General features: G+C 44.1%; 1 protein-coding gene across 1 annotated transcript in view; it reads left to right on the forward strand.

The window, feature by feature from the left end:
* The window catches only part of TENM2 (teneurin transmembrane protein 2), a 423997-nt gene extending 404246 nt beyond the window's left edge, over positions 1 to 19751 (forward strand). Inside the window, exons 27-28 of the mRNA XM_069592738.1 lie at positions 16017 to 16147; positions 17788 to 19751. Of these exons, the coding sequence (XP_069448839.1) occupies positions 16017 to 16147; positions 17788 to 18549 (893 nt within the window). The 3' untranslated portion in view covers positions 18550 to 19751. The remainder of the gene's footprint in view (positions 1 to 16016; positions 16148 to 17787) is intronic.
* Positions 19752 to 21543: the final 1792 nt, after the last annotated feature.

Consider the following 21543-nt stretch of genomic DNA (forward strand, 5'->3'; position numbering starts at 1 on the left):
TCCCTGAGAGGAGGGAGGCCCAGCCTCCTCCTCACTCTACGCTCTGCTGTCTGCACTTAGCACCTAAGCTGCTGTGCTAACAGTGTGTATTACAGAGCACGTGCTCCAACGGCACTTGCTGCGAAGAACATAAGGTAGGGGAGTGATGAGCTATTAGGAGGGGCCACATCGCTAGCTCCTGCCTCGAGGACTGATTGTTTAGGGAGGCTAAATGAGGACACCAATGACTTTGAAAGGAGGAGAGGTATCTGTATGATGCCACAAGTGCCTTCTGCGAAACGGAAGAGACAAGCAACTTGAATAAACATTTCAGAAGAAACCAAGCCACGTTAGAAACTTTAAAAGAAGAAAACACGTGACATGAACTGTTAGTGTTCATCGGAGCGGCCATTAAAATGTCTGGTCTCTTGCAACTTCCCTGGTGGTCCAATGGTTAAGACTCCGTGCGCCCACTGTAGGGGGCACATGTTCAATCCCTGGCCAAGGAACTAAGATCCCGCATGCAGTATGGTGTGGCCAAAAAAAGAAAATGAAGAAGTGTCTAGTTCCCAAGGCAGGGTGTTGTTAACTCATCTCCTAGAGACCAGGGAGATGCCTGCAGGGAAGAAGTCAGGATGCAGAGAGTCTGCTGAGGGCAAAGACCTCTTCTCTTGCCTTTCGTGGGATTCCCTTCATATCCCTGGTGAAAGATGTGATGATTTTATACATTGTACAGATGAGGTATTAAATAACATGGCAACACAAATGGGGAAAGTTAGTTTCTTTCCATGCTCTTTTTATTCTCCCAAATCAGCAGAGGAGAAAGCCTCCAGTTGATGCTGGTGTGTATTTAACACCTCATTAACACTTCTAATCTCACTTTTTAACGGAGAGAGCAGGTCTAAGACTCCCCCGGTAGCAGGTAACAAAATCATGCTCCAATTTAATTGCATTGCTTTGTTTTAATTTTACAGTTATTTTCTGTTTGCAGAGAGTCTGCTTTCCTACTTATGGTAGGGACAGAAAGTCTCTTCTTTTTTTAAATGGATTTCCTTAAGTAGACAAGGCAAAACAATTTTTCAATTAGATAGCAAATACCAGTAAGATAATACCTAGATATGGCAGAAGAGTCTTGACAGGTGATCATGATGGGTGACCAGGAATACCCAGTTTAGAAATCCACACTGCACGGCATTCATCATCTGTTGGTACTTTGCACAGAGGTGCTCTGTGGGTATATGATTGTTGCTGGACTAAAGCCAGGCTTCTCTCTGCTGGGCTGCTGACACAATTTTTAAAGCAATTTCAAACCTGTATTCTTAAATGACTTCTTTATTGATGTATAGTTGACTTACAATATTATATTAGCTTCAAGTGTACAACATAGTGACTCAATATTTTTATAGATTACGCACCAAAGTTATTACAGTGCTATCGACCATATTCCCTGAGTTGTACATTACATCCCTGTGACCTATTTATAACTGGTGGTTGTAGCTCTTAATCCCCTTCATCTACGTAGCTCATTCCCCCACTCATCTCCACTGTCAACCACCTGTTTGTTCTCTGTATCTGTGACTCTATTTTTTAATATATTTGTTCATTTGTTTGTTTTTTAGAGTCCACATTTAAGTAAAAACATATGGTGTTTGTCTTTTGCTAACTTCTTTCACTAAGAACAGCCTCAAGGTCCATCTGTGTTGTCACTTATGGCAAGATTTCATTCTTCTTTATAGCTGGGTAATATTCCACTATAGATGCATGCATACCACATTGTCTTCATCCATTCATCTGTCCATGGACAACTGGGTTCTATGTCTTAGCTATTATATATAATGCTGCAGTGAACATAGGGGTGCATATGTCTTTTCAAATTAGTGTTTTCTTTGGATAAATACCCAGGAGTAGAACTACCAGATCATACAGCAGTTGTATTTTTAATTTTTGAGGACCCTCCATACTGTTTTCTGGAGAAGACAATGGCACCCCACTCCAGTACTCTTGCCCTGGAAAATCCCATGGATGGAGGAGCCTGGTAGGCTGCAGTCCATGGGGTTGCAAAGAGTCGGACATGACTAAGCGACTTCTTTCACTTTTCACTTTCATGCATTGGAGAAGGAAATGGCAACCCACTCCAGTGTTCTTGCCTGGAGAATCCCAGGGACGGCGGAGCCTGGTGGGCTGCCATCTCTGGGGTCGCACAGGGTCAGACACGACTGAAGCGACTTAGCAGCAGCATACTGTTTTCCATGGTGGCTACACCAATTAACATTCCCATCAACAGTGCTTAAGGACTCCCTTTTCTCCACATCCTCACTGTCTCTTGTCTTTTTGATGGCAGTGATTCTGAGAAGTATGAGGTACTATTTCACTGTGGTTTTTATGTGCAACTCTCTTATGATTATTGAGGATAATCACTCTTAAATGGGCTTCCCAGGTGGCGCTAGTGGTAAAGAACCCACCTGCCAGTGCAGGAGACATAAGAGACTCCCATTCAATCCCTGGGTTGGAAGATCCCCTGGAGGAGGGCATGACAACCCACTCCAATACTCTTGCCAGGAGAATTCCATGGACAGAGGAGCCTGGTGGGCTACGTAAGATCACACAGAGTCAGACATGACCGAAGCAACTTAGCCTGTATACATGTATGATTATTGATGTTAATCAGTCTTAAATGGACTATCGTTAATAAGTATAGTTACCAAGTCATTCAATACCTTGTCTGTACCTAAGGCTGATGGATATACCACGGATCCCAGAATCTCCCTCATTAGAGGGTCTTCTAGGCCTGTGTGTTTAGCAGCAAAGTTGCATTAAGCCCCTCATACCAGCCCTTGGGCAGGAGCTGGGTAGCCCTTATTCAGCCCCTTCAGAAGCATCTTCTCAGGCAGGTACAGGTAGTTCCTCTGTCACACACAGTCGTCAGGGTGGCTTTTGCCACGTATGTTCAGTGTTTGTTCTTTCATCCACCCCGTGAATCCTTACTGAGCACCTATTTTGTACCAGCCCTGGGGAGACATCAGTGAATGAAATAAGACTTTTAACTCCCTGTCCTGGTGGAGCTCACATTCTCAGTGAGGGAGACAGACAGTAAACAATGAATGCAATAAATAACCATATGAGACACATGTTAAAGTGTGGTTACAGTTTTGGTGGTAGGGGATGCATGAGGAAGGGACTAGGGATTGTTAGGTGGGAATGGGCAGGGGTTAAACGTGGTGGTTGAGGTCAGCCTTATTGGAGGCAGTATCTGAGCAAGACTTAAAAAAGGGAAGAGTGAGACAGCACATTCCAGGTAGAGGGGTTGCCAGTATAAAGGCCCCAAGATGAGTGTGCACCTAGCATGTTTAAGAAATAGCAGAGAGGCTGAAGCAGAGCAGGAGAGGAGAGATCACATGTTAAGGGTCCCTGCAGACCATTAGCAGGACTTTCACTTCTTCACTGAGAGGAACGAGGGAATCCCTGGAGTGTAATGAGTAGAGGAATGCTAGGGGCTTATTCTGGCTGCTGTGCTGACAGGGTGTGTGGAGCAGAGGTGAAAGCAGGGAGACCGGTTAGAAGACGAGGCAAGGGTTGAGATGGTAGAAGTAGTGAGAAGACACAGATTCTGGTCTGTTTTAAAAGTAAAACTAAAGGATTTAACCATAGGACTCAGCAGTTCCACACCTAGGTGTATACACAAGAGAACTAAAAACACATTTTCAAGTGTCAATTTGTACCATCATCAAAAAGTCTACAAATGCGACTTCCCTGGTGGTCCAGTAGCTAAGACTCTGCGCTCCCAATGCAGGGGCCCAGGATCAATCCCTGGTGGGGAAACTAGATCCCACATACTGAAACTAAAGGTCCCAAGTGCTGCAACTAAAACCTGACTCAGCCAAATAAATATTTAAATTTTTAAATTATTTATTTATTTGGCTTCCCTGGGTTATGGCACACAGGATCTTTGATCGTCACTATGGCATGTGGGATCTAGTTAACTGACCAGGAATTGAACCCAGGCCCCTGCATTGGGAGCTCAGACTCTTAGCCACTGGACAACCAGGGAAGTCCCTTAAATTTTTTTTAAAGTCTACAAATAACAAATGCTGGAGAGGGTGTAGAGAAAAGGGACCCCTCCTACACTGTTGGTGGAAATGTGGATTGGTGCAGCCAGGATGGAAAACAGTATGGAGGCTCCTTAAAAAAAAAAACTAAAAACTAAAAGTAGAGCTGTCATATAATTCTGCAATCCCACTCCCAGGCATATAACCACAAAAGATAAAATTGTAATTCAAAAAGATACCTGTACCCCTACGTTCATAGCAGCACTGTTCATAATAGCCAAGACATGGAAGCAGTCCAAATGCCTATCAACAGATGAATGGATAAAGAAGATGACATATATACAATGGAATATTACTCGACCATAAAAAATAAGGTAATGCCATTTGCAGCAATATGAATAAACCTAGAGATTATCATACTAAGTCAGAAAGACAAATGTATGATATAATTTATGTGTGGAATCTAAACAATAGTACAAGTTAAGTTATTTTTTAAAACACAGAGAAACTCACAGACATAGAAAACAAAGTTACGATGATTACTAAAGGGGAAAGGGGGAGGGGGAAATATATTAGATGTTTGAGATTAACACATACACAATACTTTATATAAAATAAACAACAAGGACCTGTATAGCACAGGGAAGTATATTCAATATCTTGTAATAACCTTTAATGGAAAAGTATCTGGAAAAGAACATATGTAGAGCCCTCGATTCTGGACAAGATGGCAGAGTAGGACTTGAGTAGGACCTCTTCTCACAAAAACACCAAAATCACAACTAACTGCTGAATAGCCATCGACAAAAAAAGACTGGAACCTACCAAAAAAGATATTTTAACATCCAAAGAAGTCAAACCAGATGGTAGGAGGGGCACTTTCGTGACATAATCAAATCCCATACCCACTGGATGAGTAACCCACAAACTGGAAAATAATCATATGACAGAGGTTCTCCCATAGGAGTGAGTTCTGAGCCCCATGTTGGGCTCTCCAGGCTGAGTCTGGCCACGGGAGGAGGAGTTCCAGAGAATTTGGCGTTGAAGGCCAGTGGAGCTTGCATGCAGGAGCTCCAGAGGAATGAAGGAAACAGACACTCTACTCTCGGAGGATGCACACAAGATTTCACATGTACTGGCACCCAGCACAAAGCAGTGACCACACAGGGGTCTGGGCCAGACCTACCTGTGGGTCTTGGCAGGGCAGGTGTAAGGAGGGTCTCCTGGGGATGTGGCAGTTGGCTGTGGCTCACTAGTGGGGGCAAGGACACTGGTGGTAGAAGTGCCAGGGAACAATGATTGGTGTGAGCTCTCCCAGGTCATGATTTTGGCACCAAAACCTGGGCCCACCCAACAGCCTGCAGACTGTAGTCCAAGGACACCCCAGGCCAAACAATCAGCAGAGGGAGGACACAACCTCATCAGCAGGCAGGCTGCCTAAAGTTGTACTGAGACCACAAGCCACCTGAAAATAAATCTCTTGAAATTGCTCCACCTACCAGAGGGACAAGACTTAGCTCCACTCACCAGTGGGCAGGAACTAGTCCCTCCCACTAGGAAGCCTGCACAAGCCTCTTAGACCAGCCTCACCCACTAGGAGACAGACAGAAGAAGCAAGAAGATCTACAACCCTACAGTCTGCAGAAAGGAGACCACAAACACAGAAAGACCCAATGAGATGGCAAAGAAATATGTTTCAGATGAAGGAACAAGATAAAGAGCCAGAAGTACAATTAAGTGACCTGGCAATAGGCAGTCTACCTGAAAAAGAATTCAGAAGAATGATAGTAAAGATGATCCAAGATCCTGGAAAACGAATGGAGGCACAGACTGAGAAGATACAAGAAACATTTTTAAAAGACCTAAAATATTTAAAGAACAGAGATGAACGATACAATAGCTGAGATAAAAATAGTCTAGAAGAAATCAATAGAAGAATAAGTGAGACAGAAGAACAAATAAGTCAGCTGGAAGAGAGTGGTAGAAATCACTGCTATGGAATAGGAAAAAGAAAAAAAGAAATGAGAACACTCTCAGAGACCTCTGGGACATTAAATACATCAACATTCCCATTATAGGAGTCCTAGAAGGAGATGAGAGAGGGAGAATGGCCTGAGAAAATAATTGAAGAGATTAGGTACCAAACTCCTGTCATAAGAAAGGACACACTCATTCAAGTCCACGAAGTTCAGAGTCGTCCCATACAAGACAAGCTCAAGGAAGAACATGCTGAGACACACATTAATCAAAGTGACAAAAATAAAAGACAACCAAAAATTATGAGAAGCAACAAATAATATTTAAGGGAATCCCCATAAGGTTGTCAGCTGATTTTTCCCCAGAAACTCTGCAGACAAGAAGAGAATGGCATGATACATTTAAAGTGGTGAAAGGGAAGAAAAAAAAAAGTGGTGAAAGGGAAGAACCTACAATCAAGAGTACTCTACCCAGAAAGGCTCTCATTCTGATTCAATGGAGAAATCAAAAGCTTTACAGACAAGCAATAGCTAAGCTAATTCAGCACCACCAAGCTAGCTTTGCAACAAATGCTAAAGGAGCTTCTCTAGGCAGAAAAGAAAAGGCCACAACTAGAAACAAGGAAATTACAAATCAAAAAGCTCATGGTAAAGGCAAACATAAGGGTAGGAAATCACACACAAATACGATATCAAAACCAGCAGCTGTGAGAAGAGGGACGAGTATAAATGTAGGATATTAGAAATGCATGGGAAATTAAGAGCTCAGCAAGTTAAAACAATCTCATACACATAGATGCTATATCAAAACCTCATGGGAACCTCAAACCAAAAATCTGCAATAGATACAAACACACACATGCAATCCAACACATCACTAAAGGTAGTCATCAAACCACAAGAAAAGAGGAAGGGGGAGAAAAGAGCTAGATAAACAAACCCAAAGCAATTAACCAAGCAGCAATCAAAACATGTGGGTGTTTGCATACTAAGTCACTCAGTCATATCTGACTCTTTGCCACCCCATCAACTGTAGCCTGCCAGCTTCCTCTGCCCATGGGATTCTCCAGGTATGAATACTGGAGTAGGTTGCCATTTCCTTCTCCAATAAGAACATACATATCAATAATTACTTATTGATAATAAGCGATTGATACTAAGTAATAATAATTACTCTGAAGAGACCCACTTCAGATCTTAGGGACATGAATACATACAGACTGAAAGTGAGAGAATGGTAAAGAATATTCTATGCAAGTGGAAATCAAAAGAAAGCTGGAGTAGCAATATTCATATCAGACAAACTAGACCTTAAAATAAAAACTACTATAAGAGATAGTCACTACACAAATAAACAAATGGGTCCAAATTAAACTTAAAAGTTTTTGCATGGCAAAGGAAACTATACACAAAATGAAAAGACAACCTAGGGAATGGGAGAAGTAAGTTGCAAGTGAAACAACCAACAGTGTTTAATCTCCAGAATGTACAAACAGATCATGCAGCTCTATATCAAAAAACAAAAAACCCAATCAAAAAATGTGCAGAAGATCTAAATAGACATTTCTCCAAAGAAGCCATACACGTGACCATAAAGCACATGAAAAGATGCTCAACATCAGTAATTATCAGAGAAATGCAAATCAAAACTACAATGAGGTATCACCTCACACCAGTCAGAATAGTCATCATCAAAAGTCTACAAACAATAAGTGCTGAAGAAAGTGTGCAGAAAAGGGAACCCTCCTGCACTGTTTGTGGGAATGTAAATTGGTACCACCACTACAGAGAACAGTATGGAAATTCTTTAAAAAAAAAAAAAGAAAAGAAAAGAAAAATAGAGCTACCATGTGATCCAGCAATCCCACTCCTGGGCATATATCTGGAGAAAACCATAATTAGAAGAGATACACGCACCCCAGAGTTCACTGTAGTACTGTTTACACTAGCCAGGACATGGAAGCAACCTAGATGTCCATCAGCAGAGGGATGGGTAAAGATATGGAATATAGATACAGTGGAATGTTACTCAGCCATAAAAAGAACAAGATAATGCCATTTGCAGCAATGTGGATGGACCCTAGAGATTGTTATACTGAGTAGAGTTAGACACAGAAAGACAAATATCATTTGATATCACTTATATCTAGAATCTAAAAATCAGTGATACAAATGAACTCATTTGCAACACAGAAACAGACTAACAGACTTTGAAAGCAGACCTGCAGTTGCTGGGGGAAAACATGGGAGGGAGGGGTAAATTAGAAGCTTGGTGGACTGGCCCCAGGGCAGCCAGAGGCAATGGAAAACCAGGGAAGCCCTCTGTTCCTGGGCGTCCTCCAACATCGGCTCCAGCCTCTCTCAGACTCTCTTGCAGCAGGGCCTTTGCCTCAGCCCCGGGCTTCACATTGACCAACACCCAATGGCCCATGAAGGTTTACACACTCAACGAGGGCCAGCAGTGAGGCAGCCAGGGCACGGGGCATATCTTCCAGCTATGTGGAGAGGCTGGAGGGCATGTCCCTGCTGGTCATGGCCTGACAAAATGTGGCCTACTGGAGAAGGGAATGCCAAACCACTTCAGCATTCTTGCCTTGAGAGCCCCATGCAGAGTATGAACAGGCAAAAAGATATGGCACTGAAAGATAAGTCCCCCCAGGTCGGTAGGTCTCCAATATGCTACTGGGGAAGAACAGAGAAATAGCTCCAGAAGAATGAGGCTGGGCCACAGCAGAAACAACACCCAGTTGTGGACAGAGGACGAGATGGTTGGATGGCAACACTGACTCAAGGACATGAGTTTGAGTAAGCCTGGCATGCTGCAGTCCGTGGGGTCTCAACTGAACAACAACTGGTGGTGAAAGTAAAATCTGATGCTGTAAAGAACAATATTTCATAGGAACCTGGAATGTTAGGTCCATGAGTCAGGGTAAATTGGATGTGGTCAAACAGGAGATGGCAAGAGTGAACATCAACATTTTAGGAATCAGTGAATTAAAGTGGACGAGAATGGGTGAACTCAATTCATTATATCTACTACTGTAGGCAAGAATCCCTTAGAAGAAATGGAGTACTCCTCATAGTCAACAAGAGTCTGAAATGCAGTACTTGGGTATATTTCCAAGGCAAACCATTCAACACCACAAAAATCCAAGTCCATGCCCCAACCACTAATGCTGAAGTTGGACAGTTCAATGAAGACCTACAAGACCTCCTAGAATTAATACCAAAAAATGATGTCCTTTTCATCACAGGGGACTGAAATGCAAAAGCAGCAAGTCAAGAGATACCTGGAGTAACAGGCAAGTTTGGCCTTGGAGTACAGAATGAAGCAGGGCAAAGGCTAACAGATTTGCCAAGAAAACGCACTGGTCATAGCAAACACCCCTTCCAACAACAATGACTCTACACATGGACATCACCAGATGGTCAATACCGAAATCAGACTGATTATATTTTTTGCAGCTGAAGGTGAAAAAGCTCTATACAGTCAGCAAAAACAAGACCTGTTGATGACTATGGCTCAGGTCATCAGCTCCTTGTTGCAAAATTCAGACTTAAATTGAAGAAAGTAGGGTAAACCACTATGACCTAAATCAAATCCCTAACAATTATGCAGTGGAGATGACAAATAGATTCAAGGGATTACATCTGGTAGACAGAGTGCCTGAAGAACTATGGATGAAGGTTTGTAACTCTGTACAGGTAGTAACCAAAACCATCCCCAAGAAAAAGAAATCCAACAAGGCAAAGTAGTTGTCTGAGGAGGCCTTGCAAATAGCTGAGAAAAGAAGTGAAAGTCTAAGGAGAAAGGGAAAGATATATCCAACTGAATGCAGAGTTTCAGAGAATAGCAAGGAGAAATAAGAAAGCCTTCTTAAGTGAATGATGCAAAGAAATAGAGGAAAACAATAGAATGGGAAAGACTAGGGATCTCTTCAAGAAAATTAAAGATACACAAGTTGGGCACAATAAAGGACAGAAGCAGCAAGGACCTAATAGAAGCAGAAGAGATTTAGAAGCGGCAAGAATTCATAGAAGAACTGTACAAAAAAAGCTCTTAATGACCTGGATAATCATGATGGTGTGGTCACTCACCTAGAACCAGACATCCTGGAGTGTGAAGTCAAGTGGGTCTTAGGAAGCATTTCTATGAACATAGCTAGTGGAGGGGATGGAATTCCAGCTGAACTATTTCAAATCCTAAAAGATGATGCTGTGAAAGTGCTGCACTCAATATGCCAGCAAATTGGGAAAACTCAGCAGTGGCCACAGGACTGGAAAAGGTCAGTTTTCATTCCAATCCCAAAGAAAGGCAATGCCAAAGAATGTTCAAATTACCATACAATTGCACTCATTTCACATGCTAACAAAATTATGCTCAAAATCCTTCAAGCTAGGCTTCAGCAGTACATGAACTGAGAATTTCCAGATGTACAAGCTGGGTTGAGAAAAGCAACTTAGCAACTAAATAAGAGGAACCAGAGAACAAACTGCCAACATCTGTTGGATTATAGAGAAAGCAAAGGAATTCCAGAAAAACATCTACTTCTCCATCATTGACTATGCTAAAGCCTTTGACTATGTGTATCACAACAAACTGTGGAAAATTCTTAGACAAATGGGAGTACCAGATCAACTTACCTGTCTCCTGAGAAACCTGTTTGCAGGACAAAAAGCAACATTTAGAACTAGACATGGAACAGTGGACTGGCTCAAAATTGGCAAAGGAGTATGTCAAGGCTGTATATTGTCACCCCGCTTATTTAACTTATATGCAGAGGACATCATGTGAAATGCTGGGCTTGACGAAGCTGGAATCAAGATTGCCAAGAGAAATGATTATCAACAACCTCAGATATGCAGATGATACCACTTTAGTGGCAGAAAGTGAAGAGGAAGCAAAGAGCCTCCTGATGAAGGTGAAAGAGGAAAGTGAAAAAGCTGGCTTAAAACTAAACATTCAAAAAACAAAGATCATGGCATCCGGTCCCGTCACTTCATGGCAAATAGATGGGGGAAAATGTGGAAACAGTGACAGATTTCATTTTAATTTTCTTGGGCTCCAAAATCAGTGCAGATGGTGACTGCAGCCATAAAATTAAAAGATGTTTGCTCCTTGGAAGAAAAGTTGTGACAAATCTAGACAGTGTATTAAAAAGCAGAGACATCACTTTGCTGATAAATGACAAAGGTCCATCTAGTCAAAGCTATGGTTTTCCCAGTAGTCATGTACAGATGTGAGAGTTGGACCATAAGGAAGGCTGAGTGCTGAAGAATTTAATGCTTTCAAACTGTGGTACTAGAAAAGGCTCTTGAGAGTCCCTTGGACAGCAAGGAGACCAAGTCAGTCCTAAAAGGCATCGACCCTAAATATTCATTGGAAGGACTGACGCTGAAGTTCCAATACTTTGGCCACATGGTGTTAAGAGCCAACTCACTGGAAAAGACCCTGATGCTGGGAAAGATTGAAGGCAGGAGAAGGGGACAACAGAGGATGAGATGGTTGGATGGCATCATCAACTCAATGGACCTGAGTCTGAGCAAGCTCCAAGAGATGGTGAAGGACAGGGAAGCGTGGAGTGCTGCAGTTTATGGGGCAGCAAAGTCAGACACAACTTAGCAACTAAATAACAACTACTATACATAAAATGGGCTTCCCTGGTGGCTCAGATGGTAAATTATCTGCCTGCAATGCGGGAGACCTGGGTTCAGTCCCTGGGTCAGGAAGATCCCCTGGAGAAGGAAATGGCAACCCACTCTAGTATTCTTGCCTGGAAAATTCCATGGACAGAGGAGCCTGGTGGGCTACAGTCCATAGGGTCGCAAAGAGTCAGACACGACTGAGCAACTTCACTTTAATATATAAAATAGGTAATCAACAGGGGCCTACTGTATAGCACATGGAACGCTACCCAATATTCTGTAATAACCTCTATAGGAAAATAATCTGAAAAAGAATGAATAGGTGCATATGGATAACTGAATCAGTTAGCTGTACATCTGATACAGCACTGTAAATCAACTATCTTCCAAGATAAAATAAAAACTAAAGTAAAAAAAGAATATATATGTATGTATGTACATAACTGAATCACTTTGCTCTACCTGAAACTAATGCAACACTATAAATCACTATACTTCATTTTTTTAATGTTATTCTAAAATAATAATAAAACCCTGACAGTAAATGAAAAAATATATAAATTTGTACATGGATATTCATAATAGATTATCCATAATAGTAAAAAAAAAAAAAGTGTAAACTACCCAAATATCCATTAACTGATGAATGAATAAACAAAATGGGATATATCCAAACAACAGAATATTGATCCATAAGTAATAATAATATACTGATACATGCTACAACATGGATGAACCTTGAAAATGATGTGCTAATCAATAGAAGCCAGACGTGAAAGGCCACATGTTCTTTGATTTCATTTATATGAAATATCCAGAAAAGGCAAATCCATGGAGACTAGAAAGCAGTGGTGGTTGTCAGGGACTGAGGGGAAAGAAGAATGCAGAATGCCTACTAATAGTGATGCAGTTTTTGAGGGGATGATGAGCACGTTTTAGAATTCATGAATTCCAGAAATGATGATTGCACAACATTGTGAATGTAACTGGAAGCCACTGAATTGTGCACTTTAAAATGATGAGTTTTATGTTACATGAGATTTACCTCAATTTAAAAAAAAAAAAAGGAGGATTTATGGATGGATTAGACAGAGAGTGAGAAAGAATTGGTCCAGGATGGTAGCTGAAAGGATGGAGTTACCCTCATCAAGGAAGGCTACTGTGACAGATGTGGAGAGGAAAACAAGGAGCTGAGGTTTGGACAGAGGCTGGGCATTGAGAGAGAAGTCCTAGATGGAGACATAAATTCTGGAGTTGGCATCAGCATGCAAGTGGTACTGAGGTGCAAATAAAACATGTCCTGGGGCTTCCCTGGTGGCTCAGTGGTAAAGAATCTGCCTGCCAGTGCAGGGGACATGGGTTCAAACCCTGATGCAGGAAGATCTCACATGCTGTGAAGCAGCTAAAGCCCACGTGCCACAACTACTGAGCCTGCGCTGCAGAGCCCGGGAGCTGTGTCCCTAAAGCCTGCGCTCTGCAGCAAGAGGAGCCACTTCAGTGAGAGGCCTGAGCACTGCAAGCAGAGAGTTGCTCCCACTCGCCACAGCTAGGGAAAAGCCCAAGCAGAAGACCCAGTGCCGCCGAAAATAGGTAAATTTTTTAAAAACAAACATGTCCTTATATGAATCCTTTACTGTGTAATCAAATCAAATAATGGACAAGTGTTTCTATTAGGCATTCTCCTCTCCATTAAGGCACCATGTGAAAATGATAAGGTGCATTTTTGCTAACTGAGTATATTCAGGGTGATCTGGCTTAGAATATAGATGGGGCTAGGGATAGAATGTATGGGTATGACATGATAAATATAGCTAAAACTGATGTATGTTTTCCATCCTGGAGTTTCCATCATAAGAGAAAAAAAAATGTTTTTCTCTTATTTTATATCTCTATGAGACAACAGGTATTCACTAAATGTACTAATCATTTCATGATGTAAGTTAAATCATGCTGTATAAAATTATACGGTTCTGTATGTCAATATTATCTCAGACTTGGAAGGAAAAAAAAAATGGTTTTGAGGGCCCTGAGACTGGATTAGATCACCATGTCTGGGAAAAAGAGAGTGGAGAAGAAGTTCACAGACTGCGTCTAGGACATCCCAGCATTCAGAGCAGAGGGATGAGGAGGAACCAAAGAGGGACAAGAGGTAGCCACAGAGGTGGGAGAGGGACAAGACAGTGTGTTGTCCACAAGGCTAAAACAGAGAGAGATGCAGGAGCGTTCAGCTTGTCAAAGACTTCCCACAGGTCAAAGTAAGATGAGGACCACAGTCAGCATGGGACTCAGCAACATGGAGGTCATGTGTGACCTTGACAAGTGTTGTTTTAATGCATCTTTGGAGCAAAGCCTGATTGAAAGGAGAGAAATGGGAGTTCCTGTGTCTAGAGAATTATTTTGAGTTTGAGAAGTTCTTATAAAGGGGGTGAGACACGTATGGTGGCTAAAGGGAGAAGGACCGCCAACAGAGGAATTTTAAAGGTGCGTACTTAGTGGCATGTTCGTATGTTGATGGGGTGACCTGTTACACCAGCGGAGGGTTTTTTCCAGCAGCTCATGTGGAGTAACAGAAGGAAAGAGAGAATATGGGTACTAATGCTGGTAGGCTGGTAAACATGATGAGCATTTATGGAAATTCCCCCCGACCGCATCAGTTTTCTCAGATAGGAATTAAAGGGCAGCTGCTAGAGTGAGGAAGGTGTGGGATGTTTTAGGAGAGATGAGAAGTAGCCAATCACCCGGGAGAATGGGAGAAGGACTGAATGGAAAAAGGGGATATGGTCAGATTACCAGGCATCAGGAAGGCACAGTTGGGGTTCACGGTCAGGAATTTAACACCAGTCAGTGTGGCTTCGTTCATTTCTGCTGCCACATTCAGCTGCAACAGGGACAAACAGGAGCCTTCCATGATTTCACCAAGCAAGTGTGATGAAATGAGAAAGAGGCAAAGGATCTGAGAATATACACAAGGGAATGATTCTAATGACTGACTGTGGAATGCATGCTAGGTAAGAAGAGAAGACAGATGAAGAAGCTGGGGGATGGGAAAAGTAGTTTAGGTTGGGCTGAAGGTCCTAGGGAAGGGAGACATTCTGGGAGTATGAGGCATGAGGTTACAAAAGAGAGTAAACTAGAGAGAGTCCAGGCAGTGGTCAGAAGCTGATGCCTGTGAAACTGAGGTAGAATTGCTGATGATCACAAGCTCCAAAGGAGGAGCAGGAGAGTTAGTAAGTGGAGGATCACCAAAAAACTAAGAGGCCAGGATACTGGAAGCCTTGACTGCTTGTATAATGAAATCACGAGGAAGGAATTCAGGAATAGAGATGGAGCGTGACAATGGAGCCGACCCAACCCTAGGCCTTAGGTGCTGCTGCTAAGTCGCTTCAGTTGTGTCCAACTCTGTGCGACCCCATAGACAGCAGCCCACCAGGCTCCCCCATCCCTGGGATTCTCCAGGCAAGGACACTGGAGTGGGTTGCCATTTCCTTCTCCAGTGCATGAAAGTGAAAAGTGAAAGTGAAGTCACTCAGTTGTGTCTGACTCTTAGCGACCCCATGGATTGCAATCTACCAGGCTCCTCCGTCCATGGGATTTTCCAGGCAAGAGTACTGGAGTGGGGTGCCATTGCCTTCTCCGCTAGGCCTTAGCAGGAAAGGGCAATTGTATTCTGAGCACAGATGAGCTCTCTCTTGACCTCTGTTTGAAGAATAGACACCTGAGGAAAGGGTCTCAGGAGCCAGGTGACTCTCTGCATTGCATACACTCAGGGACCCCCCCTTTCATAATGAGCCAGGCTCGGTGCAGCAGCCCCTGCCTGGAGGTCCTGCACAGTGTTAATCATCACATCTACACGTTTCCAATCATTGTATCTCTAGCTTCTAAGCACATTGACTGGCCCATCAATACTGAAGTACTTGCCAAATGAAGGAATTCATTGTGACTGAACAAGGCACATGCCAGGCACCCTGATAAGCCCTCCACATGAATTTTCTCCCTCAACCTTCACGACAGCCCAATGACATTAGTAGTTTATATCTGATGAACCTGAAGTTGAGAGAGGGCCAGGAACTTGCCAAAGGTCATACAACACGGGCTTCCAAAGGGAGATCTAGCTTACTGCAGCATGTCCTAAATCACCACGTGGAGGGGGGTTTGGGGTCAACTGACCAAGTCTGGAAGGACATCTGTTTCCTAGAGCCCCGGTAAAGCAGCTCTAGGTCCAGACCAGGACACCTTCACAGGCTCTTGCCTCCCTCTCCTGCTGGACTTCATACTCAACATCCCACTTTATTTCATTCTCTCTCCAAGATCCCCTCTGGCTTTCTACCCATCGTGATTTCAGAAGTCTTTATTTCTGTTTCCACCATAGATGTGAAAAGCTGGCTTGTGATGTTTGGATTTCAGCTCAGCAACATAATTCCTGGCTTCCCAAGAGCCAAAATGTATTTCGTGCCTCCGCCCTATGAACTGTCAGAGAGTCAAGCAAGTGAGAGCGGACAGGTAAGCGGAGGTCCCTGCCAAGAATCTGAAATACCGTCATCATTCCCTCTGGCAAACAGAACCATGTCGGGGCCAAGGACACGTCAGTAGCAGCAGAAAACACTGGAGCTGGGTATAAAAGGGGCACGAAACCTGGTGGCTTCACAAGACAGCAGACATCAGTGCTGTTACTTGTCTGGCACAGCACATATTTCTTCCCAACCTCAATTATTACCTTAATTGTAGTATCATTATCTGTTCAGTGTGTACCCTTGAGTCACTCCTTGATTAACAACAGCACTGAGAAATCTAGCAGCAACCTACCATCTGCACTGCCTGTAAGATCATAACCCTTTTGGCTTTTATGGGACGTAATAAAACGGTGGTTTGCAGTTTCTGTCCCATTAAAGAACATTTTTATGCCTCACATAAAATTTCAGTGTTTTATGGCCCAAACGTATACAGATTGAGTTTTCAGAACATAATCTATGCTTGGGTTTCTTGGTGATGACCGAGAGGTGGTCAGTTTCAATTTGGGTGCAGCTGAGACCGCGGCCACGATTGTATGGGAGGGGTGGGCATCTGCGTTTGGATCTCTCCTGCTGCAGAACCCATGCTTGGCACGATCAACCTCTGAAAGGTCTCAGCTGCTCTGAATAATTGTCCAGACTGTGTCACTAGAGAGAGACCAGGAGGAACTGCCGGGTAATTGAGAACAGTGTTCTCACAGTTCTGCCCCGTGGGGACCACTCACTGGATGAATAGCCATCATTTCGCTCATTTATCTAAGTGCCGTTACCTCCCCAGCACAGCCTCCTCCATTATCCCAGCCTGTCCCCCAACCACCAATTGAGACGAGTTGTAATTTGTGAGTAGAAAACTCAAGGCCAAGGAGATAATGGGGATTTTGTCCCCCTGCAGAAGCAGGGCTAGGATCCAAAGCAAATGGCTCAAAAAGCCCGGGGATATTCCCTCTGGCCCACAAAGCTGGAATCTCTTTAGCCTGGTGCTTCTCAAACATTCATATGCATGCAGACCAGGTAGAGGGTCTTGTTAAGATGCAGCTTCTGACTCAGGTCAGGAGGGAGGCCCAAGATTCTAGTCTTTGCTAACAGGGAGGGTCCTGGTGATGCCTCGGCTCCTAGCCGTACTTGGAGTAGCACAGTGCCAACTCAAGGAAGTTAATGAACATCCCCTTCTGGAGTGGGTAGCCATTCCCTCCTCCAGGGGACCTTCTCAACCTAGGGATCAAACCCAGGTCTCCTGCATTGCAGGCAGATTCTGTACGGCCTGAGCCACCAGGGAAGCCCCTATACATGTATAAGGCAGCTGCTAAACCATCAGGAGGCCAAATGACTCTCTCTTCTCAATGATGGAGAGACACGGTAAGTGGGTAGGCCTGGGTATAGATGCCAGTCAGGTATTATACCTCTGCACCCCCATTTATAGTTACAAGGTGGGAAGGCCATACCATCAGAGCACTGGAAACAAGCCAGCCTGTCCTAGTTCCAAAAGGTAGGGCTCTCTTAGTTCTGATCATGACAGACACAAGACGCATTCTTGCAGGGGTGTCCCAGCCTTCCTCTTTCTGACCCAGCCCCTGCCTGCACAGGGTGGACCCAGCCCACCCCCTCAGCTCTCTGTGTCTCTTCTGCCCACAGCTCATTACAGGTGTCCAGCAGACAACCGAGAGGCACAACCAGGCCTTCCTGGCTCTTGAAGGGCAGGTCATTTCTAAGAAGCTCCATGCCAGCATCCGCGAGAAAGCAGGCCACTGGTTCGCCACCACCACGCCCATCATCGGCAAAGGCATCATGTTCGCCATCAAGGAGGGGCGGGTGACCACCGGCGTGTCCAGCATCGCCAGCGAGGACAGCCGCAAAGTGGCGTCTGTGCTGAACAACGCCTACTACCTGGACAAGATGCACTACAGCATCGAGGGCAAGGACACCCACTACTTCGTGAAGATCGGCTCAGCCGATGCTGACCTGGTCACCCTGGGCACCACCATCGGCCGCAAGGTGCTGGAGAGCGGGGTGAACGTGACCGTGTCGCAGCCCACGCTGCTGGTCAACGGTAGGACTCGAAGGTTCACCAACATCGAGTTCCAGTACTCCACGCTGCTGCTCAGCATCCGCTACGGCCTCACCCCCGACACCCTGGACGAAGAGAAGGCCCGCGTCCTGGACCAGGCCAGGCAGAGGGCGCTGGGCACGGCCTGGGCCAAGGAGCAGCAGAAAGCCAGGGACGGCCGCGAGGGCAGCCGCCTGTGGACGGAGGGCGAGAAGCAGCAGCTGCTGAGCACGGGCCGCGTGCAGGGCTACGAGGGCTATTACGTGCTTCCCGTCGAGCAGTACCCTGAGCTGGCGGACAGTAGCAGCAACATCCAGTTTTTAAGACAGAACGAGATGGGAAAGAGGTAACAAAATCGTCTGCTGCCATTCCTCGCCTGGATGGCTCAGCGGGAGTCACTGTTATCTCCTCTCCTAAGGAGATGAAGACCTAACTGGGGCACTAAAGGCCGGGCTGCTTTAGGAGACCAAGTGGCAAGAAGGCTCACATTTTTTGAGTTCAAATGCTACTGTCCACACAAGAAGTCCCACCTCCTGGAGTAGACTAAAGCCCGGCGGCAAAATTCCTGAGGAAAAATAAAAAACACAAACAAAACACAAAAGAGACAAATGGACGAACACACAACCATGTTCCAAGTTCCCCTAAAATAATGACCCACTTGTTTAGGGTCTGTGCAGCCAAGAGACGGAAAGAGACGCAAAATGTTCAAAAGAAACGAGAACATACATATGCACACAGGAAACAAACAAGATACACACACACACACACACACACAAACACACCGACCGAGAAACAGAGACGTGAAGATGAGAAGGCCTCATGTTCTATTACCTCACTCATTCACACGTGAGCGACACACAGACATCCATGAGGGCCAGCATCCCAGGACCAGCTAAGGACCACGATTCAGACTGCTCGTTGGATAGATTACTACAGACGTTTTCGTTTAAACAAATACAGGTGCATTTAAACCACGACTTTGGGGGTGATTTGTGTGTAGCGACTGGGGAGGGGGGGGATAAAAGTGAAAGAGTGAGCACTGGAAATAACTTTTTAAAGAAAAAAAATAGAAAAACACAAGGAAAAAAAAGGAAATTAATATCAAAAATCGAAGCGAAATAATACCGTTCAGCACTTAACTCTCAGGTCCTGATTTAGTCTGGCCTGAGCTAATTTATTTGAGCGCAGAGTGTAAAATTTAATTCCAAGGGTGGCTATAATCACTACAGATCAATTTCATACTCTTTTGTCTTTGAAGATTCCATTGTGGACAGTAATACGCAGTTACAGGGTGTAGTCTGTTTAGATTCTGTAGTTTGTGGGTATCAGTTGCAGTAGAGGCGTGGGCATCGTGACACTCTTTTGCTAAACGGGCACCACTTCAGATCACCCTGTACATACCTAAGCCTCGAGGCACAATCACTGTTTGAGATTTACAATTATTAGTGTGTTTGTTTGGTCCAGAAACTGAGACAATCACATGACAGTCACCACGAGGAGAGAAAATAAAAAATTTTAAAAACCCACAAAAAACAAGAAAAAAAAGTTTAAAAAAAAACCATAAAAAATGTCTAATAAGAACTTTGGTACAGGAACTTTTTTGTAATATACATGTATGACTTGTTCATCGAGTTTTTATATTAATTTTAATTTGCTGCTAAGCAAAGACTAGGGACAGGCAAAGATAATTTATGGCAAAGTGTTTAAATTGTTTATACATAATAAAGTCTCTAAAACTCCTGTGGACACTGGTCTTCTGTGGAAATGCTTTGCGGTGAGGGCAAGGTCAAAAGTTCTGGAGAAAAGGGTATGTGTGTGTGCTTAGTCGCTATTATGTCCGATGCTTAAGACCCCACGGACTATAGCCCACCAGGCTCCTCTGTCCATGGGATTCTTCAGGCAAGAATACTGGAGTGGGTTGCCATTCCCTTCTCCAGGGGATCTTCCCAACTCAGGGATTGAACCCAGGTCTCCTGCATTACAGGTGGATTCTTTACCATCTGAGCCACTAGAGAAGCCGGAGGAAAGAGGGATCTTGTCAAGATGCTCAGGCAGATAGGGACTTTTGAACTTCGGGGGACTCTTCGTTAGAGGCATCCCCTGTTCTCCAAGCTTCTCTAGAGTGATCTCTCGCAACATCTGCAGCCCCACTCTGCATGGAGCAGAGATGAAGAGGAGAGTGTGGGCCTGGGACCAGTGGGTGGTGAAGACCCTCAGGCCCACTGGCGCCTGGATGGTTCCTCCAGGACTCCTGGGACAGTCAGCCTTCTGCCTGCTGCCACATTCTAGTTCTAGAAGGTGCTGCCAGGAAACTGAAATCAAACACAGCTGTCCCCGTGGGAGACCTGCATGTGTCTGTGTGGCTCTGTGTGTGTGCGCATATGTGTAGATTTTCCTCCACACTAGATCACTTCACCCCAGAACTTGCCAACTTGGGGCAACCAAAGTCAGAAGACCATTTTTTTAATAAAAGTTTTTTTTTCTCTTTTTCCCAAACTAAACTTTCATTTTGTATTGGGGTATAGTCAATTAACAATGTTTTGGTTGTTTCAGGTGAATAGCAAAGGGACTCAGCCACACATATACATCAGAAGAACACTTATGATTTGGATGAATTTTTCCCCACCAGTCCCACAGTCAGAATAGTAATACTATCATTAAGAGCTCATATTTATTAATGCTTGTTGCATGCCAAGAACAGTGTTTGCAACCCCGTAGACGGTAGCCCACCAGGCTCCTCTGTCCATGAAATTCTCCAGGCAAGAATATTGGAGTGGGCAGCTATTCTTTTCTCCAGGGGATCTTCCTGACTCAGGGATTGAACCCAGGCCTCCTACATTGCAGGCAGATTCTTTACTGTCTGAGCCAACATGGAAGCCCCATTTTTTTATATTTACTACATGCCAAGAAGAGAGCTAAGTGCTCTACACACAATATTTTCATTCAATTCTTTTTTTTTTTCATTCACCAGCATTATTCTGAGAGCTTACTATATGCTAGGCCCTATGGTAAATTCTGAGAATAAAGGAGGTGACATGAATAGGGGCACTAATCTCATGAAACTTACAGCCAGGAATGCAAACAGACAGCAGTCAAGTAGTTACACTATAAAGTAAAATGACAGGGGTCAATACCAAGGAGAGATTTACAAAGTTATAAAAGCACTTAGCTGGGGATGTGGCCTAGACTGAGAATGCAAAGGAAGTTACTGAGATTTGAAAGTTAAGGAGGAGTTAACCAGATGAAAAGAAGTGAACACATCCCAGACCCAGAGAACAGTACGTGCAAAGGGACAGTGGTCACACTGTCAGGCCAGAAAACAGAAGAGGCTTTCAAGGTTCAGA

This window comes from Ovis canadensis, chromosome 5 (assembly GCF_042477335.2).
Source record: "Ovis canadensis isolate MfBH-ARS-UI-01 breed Bighorn chromosome 5, ARS-UI_OviCan_v2, whole genome shotgun sequence".
In the NCBI taxonomy this organism is placed as follows: Eukaryota; Metazoa; Chordata; class Mammalia; order Artiodactyla; family Bovidae; genus Ovis; species Ovis canadensis.